Below are 9,472 nucleotides of genomic sequence, written 5' to 3' on the forward strand. Positions count from 1 at the left end.
ACTCATTCTCCCTTCACAGATTATCCATTTCTTCCATTACTGGAAAAGACATCAAATACACAACTGCAAATTCAGCTCTGAGCAACTTCCCAAAACACCTCCTAATGTTCACTCTTTCCCAGGCCCAAGGAGAATAGAATTCACAAATTATACTAATACAAAATAAGGGCTACTTTCTCAGAAAACTCATACATGTTCAATATATGGTAAGACTATTAAACTCAATAAATAAAAAGAAGTTGCCGGTTAGTGAAATAACAAATTATGTCCAAATTAAATAAGATTTAAAAGGTTCAATCTGAGGGGCATCTGGGTGGTTCAGTGGTTGAGCATCTGCCTTTGGCTCAGGTCATAATCCTGGGGTCCTGGGATCAAGTTCTGTGTTGGGCTCCCCATGGAAGCCTGCTTCTCCCTCTCTGCCTGTGTCTCTGCCTCTCTCTGTGTGTCTCTCATGAATAAATAAGTAAATCCTTTAAAAAAAAAAAAGTTCATTTTGAGCTTTGGAACAGAGAAATGAAACTTCAACTGAAAAGAGAGGCTCGGGGATCCCTGGGTGGCACAGTGGTTTGGCGCCTGCCTTTGGCCCAGGGCGCGATCCTGGAGACCCGGGATCGAATCCCACGTCAGGCTCCCAGTGCATGGAGCCTGCTTCTCCCTCTGCCTGTGTCTCTGCCTCTCTCTCTCTCTCTCTCTCTCTCTCTCTCTCTGACTATCATAAATAAAAAAAAAAATGAAAAGAGAGGCTCGGCTTTGGAGTCAAACAGATTATAGAGTTCTGTTAGCTTCATCACATTACTGAATGTGCAACCTTGAGGCAAATTCCTTAATCTCTTCAACTCTGTCTCCTCAATAAAACAAAGATAACACTACCATATCTCTGAGAGCTTGTTCAAGGATTAAATAAAACAGTAGGGATCCCTGGGTGGCGCAGCGGTTTGGCGTCTGCCTTTGGCCCAGGGCGCGATCGAGTCCCACGTCGGGCTCCCGGTGTATGGAGCCTGCTTCTCCCTCTGCCTGTGTCTCTGCCTCTCTCTCTCTCTCACTGTGTGCCTATCATAAATAAATAAAAATTTAAAAAAAATGACTAAAAATAAAAAATAAAAAAAAAACAGTATATTTAAGGCTCTAATACAGTGCCTGGTATTAGCTGGAACACATAATAGTATGCTTCTCCTTATAATTTTCAAAAAGCTTAATTAGAGACTCATTCATTAAGAATGTGGGACTTAAAAAACTGGTAGCTGGACAGAAAGGAAGAGCATATTCTTACGTACTGAAGATTTATTTACAACTTTAAAAATAAGGATATATGGTCACTTGGGTGACTAAGCGGTTGAGCCTTCTGCTCAGGGAGTGATCCCGGGGTCCTGGGATCAAGTTCCCACATCGGGCTCCTTACAGGGAGCCTGCTTCTCTCTCTGCCTATGTCTGTCTCTTTCTCTGTTTCTCTCATGAATAAATAAAATCTTTTTGAAAAATAATAATGAAAAAACAAAAATAAGGATATATTTGAGGGAAAAAAGGATAAATTTATCAATAAATTATTAACATGAATATGCATCATTGATCACGGAACACTTTTTTATATATAAGATACTCTTCTTCCTTATAATTTTACAATTTTTTGAGGTTCAACATTTGTACTTTTTTTTCCTGTCCTATTCCTAGAACCCTGACTTTGGCTTTGGAGCAACCTAAACCTTAGGCCAGACAGGCATGCGTTAGAGTTCACTAAGTATTCTTTGTTTTTAGGGTTTTTAAAAGATTTTATTTATTTATTTATTTTATTTATTTATTCATTCATTCATTCATTCATTCATTCATTTATGAGAGACACACAGAGAGAGGCAGAGACACAGACAGAGGGAGAAGCAGGCTCCTCACAGGGAGCCCCATGTCAAACTCAATCTCTGGACCTGGGATCTCGCCCCTAGCCAAAGGCAGATGCTCAACCGCTGAGCCACCCAGGCGTCTCGTTCACTAAGTATTCTGAAAGACTTCTGGGAGAAGACCAGAATCCAACATCTAAAAATTTAAAAAGGGGATCCCTGGGTGGCGCAGCGGTTTGGCGCCTGCCTTTGGCCCAGGGCGCGATCCTGGAGACCTGGGATCGAATCCCACATCGGGCTCCCAGTGCATGGAGCCTGCTTCTCCCTCTGCCTATGTCTCTGCCTCTGCCTCTCTCTCTCTCTCTCTCTCTCTCTCTGTGACTATCAAAAATAAATAAAAAAATAAAAATAATAAAAAATAAAATAAAAATAAAAACTTAAAAAGAATCAGTGTGGTATAATAAAAAGGACATGGACTTTGCAAACAGGCAAAGGTTTAAAACAGATTTGAGGGATCCCTGGGTGGCGCAGCGGTTTGGCGCCTGCCTTTGGCCCAGGGCGCGATCCTGGAGACCCGGGATCGAATCCCACGTCGGGCTCCCGGTGCATGGAGCCTGCTTCTCCCTCCGCCTATGTCTCTGCCTCTCTCTCTCTCTCTCTCTCTGTGACTATCATAAATAAATAAAAATTAAAAAAAAAATAAAATAAAACAGATTTGAGTCCTACCCCTACAACTTGCTAGATGTACAACCTTGAGCAAGGCACTTTATCTCTCGAGGACCTCCTTGCTTTATCTGTAAAATGGAGATAATGTCACCTATATTTCCCTGTATTGTCAGGATTAGAAAAATGCCTATAATAATTCCTGGAATATAAAAGGCCAATGAATGGTAAATCATATTTGGATCAATCTGCCAACTGCCTTACTGAACATTTTGTAAGGCTGTACTTTCCTAACTAGCAAAAGGAGTCATACTGTTCCCACATTCCCATGCGTATAACCAAAAGGTTCCATTTTAGTAATCTATAATTAACCAAATCAAGAGCTTAAAGAATTCAGGACAAGAAAGAACTAACATGGCTCAACTCATTCTCTGCTGACAGAAACAAATCCAGTGTAAAGTGGATACGTTTGCCAAAAAGAAAAAAAAAAAAAAGACTGCTTGAACATGGTCATTACCAATCGTGATGTAGGCACACACAAGCTACAGCTCTTGGGCTTGCAGCCTTACCATCGAAAAGTTTTCATTTTCCTGAAATAAATACTCTCCTGCTTTGTTTTCCCTGCTGGGCTATGATACTCTTATTGCCCCATTTTTAAGAACACAAGGAAGAAATCCTCTCAACTATTACTACTCCATTCACTTGGAATTTATCTTCCTATTCCACAAATCACTTCTTACAGAGATTTTTGGTTCATTGGGTTCACCTGACATGAGCTTATGAAGAAAGACATTAATACAAATATATGATAGCCACAATGACAGGACCTGATCCCCGCAGCACCACAAGTTACATGATGGAGGCAGGAGCCAAAGATAAGATGTGACTAAGTAACCTGCGTACCTTATATTCATTCTCATTAACTACTGCACTTGGGAATTCTGGCTCTTATAAAAAGTTCATTTCCCTTGTGTGGCTAAGCAGAGTAATAAAACCAAGAAAACTGATGACAAATACATGACTAGAGTAAGGGAAACCATCAACAAAAAATGTGACTTAAGATAAGTAAGCTTGCAGGTGAGAGTTACAGAATAAAAGCAAGCAGTCACCAATTACATAGCCAAAGGTAGCTATTTCAAGTCCTGATACCCCCTGTCCCTCCCTACAGTAAAAGCAGAAGGGCATCGAGGTCGTAATGATTATTTACATAAACAATCTAAGAATCAAGAAAGACTCAACAAATCAAAATGTCACACTGTCACACTTGGTGAGGTGACTTTCAACTTGCGGAAAGAACAGCAGTCCCCTGCACTTATTTTAATTCAGTCAATTCAATATTGAGAAAGTTAAAGAATCTGTCCCCAAAAAGGAGTTCAGCAATGTCTTTTAATTGTGTCATACAGCTGTATCCTTGCCTGGAGGTTCATTTGCTTAACTTCCAGCAAAAGTTGTTTTTTGGTTGCAATTAACATTGTAAGACAAGCTCAGCCCTGTCTTCCATAGCCTTGAGGCTGCTGAGTAAATCTAGAATCATGGAACCTACATTCTGATGCTGGAAAAACAGGAAGAAGGTGGTTCAACAAGGAAAACGGTCAAAAAGCATGTCTAGATTTAAGAAAAACAGACTGATATGCTGGCCTGTGATTTTTTCAACTTCTCTATAAAGAATCTATTGAGTTGGGCATGCCTTTCAGGGGAGATTACGAGGACATGCACTTAAAACATGATGGGAGGAGGAATAAAATAAAATCCTTAATAATAATAGCTATCATCCCCTAAGTCCCTAGTATATGTGCCAAGTTCAATGCTAAAGCCCTTTACAAATATTTCTAATCCTCAATCATATTAGTATTCTCATTTTATACAAGAGGAAATGAAAATTCAGGGAATTTAGAAATTACCCAAAAGCTAGTTAGTGAGCATACTAGTATTGAAACCCAGTCTGCCTGACTATAAACCAATACCCTAAAAGTAATTTGTTAAACGCTATTACCCTCAAGAGATCTCATCAAATTACAGATTTACACAAAAAGATCCCTAATCACACAAAAAAGATTTGGCCAAAGTTATAAAGCAACTCAACCATTCAGAAATGTTTCAGATTTCAGGACACATATCTAGGTACTATCAACCCGAGGACCTGGGCTGCCTCCTATACTATAATTCCCTCCCAGAGGAGTTTCATGCTGCATACAAAATGGACACTATTCTAAAGCAATTTATAATTAAACAAATTCCTTCAGTCTTGCGTCTGACATCATCTATCACCTACATCTAGGGAATTAGAACGAAAGGGTTATCTGCTTTCCACCTTAATCATGAGACTATTACAACAAAAGTTGGGCTGGATCCGGGGTTCCAACTCAGCAGAGTCTTAACACAGGGAAACCATTGCAGGCTTCACATCACTTTACTGCTGCTCTGACAAAGCAATGAAAAATCATTCACAACATAAAAAACAAAACCCACAAATCACTGTGTTCATACTATGCCTTGGAAATTAGAGCCATAAATCCCTTTTTATGTGACCCATATCTCTTTTTCAATAGTTGCCCCCCCCCCTTTGTTTCCCCTGTGTGAGAGTTGAGAAACACCACGGACGGCCACTGTAAGGGGAACACTGGAGTATCACACATCCAGGCTCACGTCTCCGTGTTGAGGCTACCTGCTCTTCAAAACTACGTCTGGAAGAAGCTGTCGGCTGAGACAGACACCCTCGCAATGACTGCCTTTCCCCAGAGCAGAAGCACTTCTTCCTAACACTTCCAGATCATAATAAAGCAACCAGTGAAACAATCATTCTCTTCACACACAGTCTAATAATCCTGGTGGCCAACTACTAAGCAGAAGAAAAGAGCGAAGAGACTCTCTCTCCATTACCCTTCCACATTCAGAGAAGATGCAAGGATACTGCAGTATCTGGAATGAAGGAAGGGCACGGCATCAGTACTGCTCTATGGAAGCGGCTGGCCACAGAAAGGCAGAAAGTCATCCTCTGTACAGAAACCAGAGGACTGAGTATTTCAACGCGAGGTTAACTACTGCTTACAAGTCCTCCAAACAGGAAAGATGTTTCCACCCTCACTGCTGGGTGAACTCTCATAAGCGATAAGGATTTTCTAGACCATCGGGCGGTCTCTCCCTTAACAGTCTGGAACGTAACACGGGGAAGTGTGCTGGATGTGGGGGCGAACGGTAGTATGAGGCGCCTCTCCCCCCCTGCCTATTCCAAGTAGTAGCGAGCGCGCTACCTCCATGTTATTCACAGCGAAGTACGGCCGTGCCACCTGGAGGCTTCGCGGCGGGCAGGTGGGGACATCTCTCAGAGAGTGGATTTGAAGGGGAAAGGGCTCTCCAGGCGACTGCGCCCGGGAGAGAGGGCGTGGAGGCTGGTGCTGCCCTGCCGTGAGGATCTGCGGTTCCCCCCCTCCTCCCTCTCTCCGCCAGAGGCACCCCGGCCCCAATACCTTCTTGACTGTGCGCGGCGCCTCGGTGACGGTGCCGTCGGGGCTAACCAGGGCCTCGCCGCCGTCGCGGTGCCGCTGGTGCTGGTGATGAGGGTCGCTCCGCTTCATGGCCGACGCCTGAGGCACTTTCCCGGCGGCAGGGCTGAGAGCGGCGGCGGGCCCCGAGCCCGGGCCAGGGGCCGGGGGCCGCTCGGCGGCGGGAGCTGGAGCCTCAGGGTCCCCGCCGCCTGCCGGGGGGGCCATGGCGCTCACAGCCGCCGTGCTCAGTCCCAGTTGCGGCTCCGCCTCGGAGGGGCTCAGGTCCTTCAGCTCCACCTCAGGCACCTTCGCGGCAGCCGCTGCTGACACGACCTGCACCGACATCACCGCCTCCACTGCAACCGCCGGCTCAGACTCCAGCTCCGGCTCCAGCTCGGCCCCGCCTCCCGCCTCCCTTCCCCTTCCCTCCCCCATTCCCCCACTCCTCCCCTCCATCGCCTCCGCTCCCACCCCCTTCCTCCTCCCGCCCGCCCGCCGGCCGGCCAGCCAGCCCCGGCCTCTCCCGCCCCACCCCGCCCGGCCCCGCCCCGCCCCGGCCTGGCCCGGCTCTACTCGCGCGCGAGGCGCCACGGAACCTGTAGTGCGCTTGCTCCGGGCAGCACGCGGCCAGAAGACTATGGGACCTCAGCCCCCAACCTACACTGCGAGCCGCCGGGGGCGGGGCCCGCGATGCCCCCTGGGAGCGGTAGTCCCCGCCACCCTGCCTCGGCTAGTGGGATTCTGTAAGAGATGGAGCTCTGTCTAGCACCTGCGACTAACGGAAAGGAAAGGAGTGAGAGTCGGTGACCCGACGTAGCGGATGAAGAAGAACGTCTCCCAAGGAGTTGCAGCTTCTGGGAAGGGAAAGCCAGGAACCCTCGGGTGGGAACGGTGGGGGAGGAACGACTCTACCCTGACAGCGTGAATTTCTTCCGTCGGTGTGCGTCTGTAATCACGTGACCAGGCATTTAAAGGAAAAGCGGAGGCGTCACGTGAGAAGACCGCCGGCCTAAGGCTTGAAGTAGTTTGATATTTCCATTTTTACGAAGTCGGGACCCCAACACTTTTACGAACTTTAGTGGCTATGTTTGTAGAAGGAATAAAAATAGGACTTTACCTGCTGTGGCAATTCCTGGAACGTTTAGAGTTTGGAATTTTAAAATCAGTCTAAAAAATAAGTTAGGTATCACTAGTTGAAATTTCAGAACTAAGGAATAACACGTAGCCTTAAGCAAGGCCAAGTCTTCTGACCTATTAATTGCACTAGGGAAATAATATGAAATTCGGATAAATACATAAGCAGAGAGGCATATTAACAAAAAATAGGAACAATGACTTCCTAAGTGATTTTTCCACAAGTTAAAAAATGAGACGACTTTTTAAATTTTCTTTGTAGTTTTATTTTTTTCAAGGGTTTAGATTGTTTATTGATGCCAAAGTAGGTTTTCCAGATAAAACTTCTGTGTTTTGTTTTTTTTAAAGATTTTATTTATTTATCCGTGAGAGACAGAGAGGCAGGGACACAGGCAGAGGGAGAAGCAGGCTCCATGCAGGGAGCCCGACATGGGACTCGATCCCGGGGTTCCGGATCACGCCCTGGGCTGAAGGCGGCGCTAAACCGCTGAGCCACCCAGGCGTCCCTGTGTTTTGTTTTAAAAGAGGCAAGCACAAAGACGTATAGCGTTTTATTTTTAGTAACAGAAAGGTTTTGAAACTACCCAAAGGTCCAGCAATAGGGAAGTGGTTATAGCCTTTAAAATTAAGTTTGCCAGGAATTTTTTTTAATGATGAAGAGAAATAAATGCGTATGATAAGATATATGCTAAAAAGCAGAATACAAAATTTCACGTTCCGTAAGATTTTACTGTGCGTATAATATTTGAAAAAAAAAAACACATTAAAATGCAATTGACTGACAGATTATGGTCTAGGTTAGATTGTTTCTTCTCTGTTCTCAGGAAAACTGAGGCAAAGGTGATCCTACAGTTTATGGTTGTTCAGAGAGTAAGCAAGAGCTCTGATAATCCCAGAAGACCTCTGGACATCTAATCTTTTTTTTTTTTTTTTTAATAAAATCTTTTTTTTTTAATTTTTTTTATTTTTTTTTTTATTTATTTATGATAGTCACAGAGAGAGAGAGAGAGAGAGAGAGAGAGGCAGAGACACAGGCAGAGGGAGAAGCAGGCTCCATGCACGGGAAGCCCGACGTGGGATTCGATCCCGGGTCTCCAGGATCGCGCCCTGGGCCAAAGGCAGGCGCCAAACCGCTGCGCCACCCAGGGATCCCCTGGACATCTAATCTTTAGAGTAAATTTTCCCCGGCAAAGAGAGGGAGAAATTATCTGCCTTGATCTCCTATTTCCCTGTGGTACAGCTGTCTTGGGAAATCTGTTCATTTGTGGAGTTGTTTTACCCCGGATGGAGTCTTTTGCATCATGGTCTTCAATTTATGCCTAATACTATGTATGAGGCATGTGAGCGTTGCTATTTCCACAAAGCCCACAAGTCCACCAGAACCAAGAGCTTCTTAAGATTTCTTTTCACACTCTAGCTTTGAGAATTTCCTTCCTGTTATAAAGAACCAGCACAGAGCTTCATCCTCCAGCTGTCGGAGCAGAGATTAGCAGAGCTATAACTGATTTCTTTCTTCCCCCTAATACACAAGGGACCTGTGGTACAGCCACCTGGCATGTGTCGGAGTTCATAGACAGCAGCTGCCTACCTGGACTGCCACTAGTATTGATTACGATAGGGAAGAATTAATTCCTCAGTGGGATGTGGTTACAAAACCAAAAGAGTTGGAATGCTGAAAAGAAACTGATATTCATCCTTTATTTATTCAGGCACCCTCCGCTGGTTAGGACCAAACATCAGGGCACACTCCTCGACCATTCTCAGCTCCATCCTACGCACCTCCTACTTCTGCCATCTTTGTTACTGAGGGACACCAAGCACAGTTGAAGAGGGAAATACTATGCTGGAAACAGGATGATTAAGCACAAGTATATGAAATAGTTTTTGTTTATGTTTCAAGGTTCAAAAGATACAAGAGTATTTTGTGAAAAGTAAAGCATCTTCAGTTCCTCTCCCTGCATGCGACCGGTTAAGTTTCATCTCCATCATTCTGGAAATATTCTATGTATTAATGTGTATATTCTCCTTCTTACAAATAGTAGCCATGAGCCTTGGTTCTTTCACTCAACGATGGAAATAGCAAACTCAGAGAAGTACATATAATTGGAAGGGTCCTCTCTCTAATCCTCACATTGCAAAAATAATGAGATTAATAATTTAAGTTAAAATTATTTGCCCAGAGTCAAGTCACTTCAGATTTAGCAGCAGATTCAGGACCAGAAGTCAGAGTTCTTTCTACTGCAAGATTACCTGTCCAATAAAAAGTATGGGATTGGGCAGTCACTGAGTACATGTGGTTCACAACTTCCCACTGGGTATGAAAGGCCTTGTGTTTCTATATGCCTCTCTTCTTCCTCTGGG

General features: G+C 44.6%; 1 protein-coding gene across 3 annotated transcripts in view; it reads right to left on the bottom strand.

Moving 5' to 3' along the window:
• The window catches only part of AHCYL2 (adenosylhomocysteinase like 2), a 165,361-nt gene extending 159,009 nt beyond the window's left edge, over window positions 1-6,352 (bottom strand). For 2 of the 3 annotated variants that reach the window (XM_055307404.1, XM_055307403.1), the window contains exon 1: window positions 5,960-6,352. In XM_055307404.1, coding sequence (XP_055163379.1) covers window positions 5,960-6,322 — 363 coding nt within the window. In that variant the 5' untranslated portion in view covers window positions 6,323-6,352. The remainder of the gene's footprint in view (window positions 1-5,959) is intronic. The other variant, XM_055307405.1, reaches the window with a different exon arrangement.
• Window positions 6,353-9,472: the final 3,120 nt, after the last annotated feature.

Source organism: Nyctereutes procyonoides, unplaced genomic scaffold (assembly GCF_905146905.1).
Source record: "Nyctereutes procyonoides isolate TBG_1078 unplaced genomic scaffold, NYPRO_anot_genome, whole genome shotgun sequence".
Lineage (NCBI taxonomy): Eukaryota > Metazoa > Chordata > Mammalia > Carnivora > Canidae > Nyctereutes > Nyctereutes procyonoides.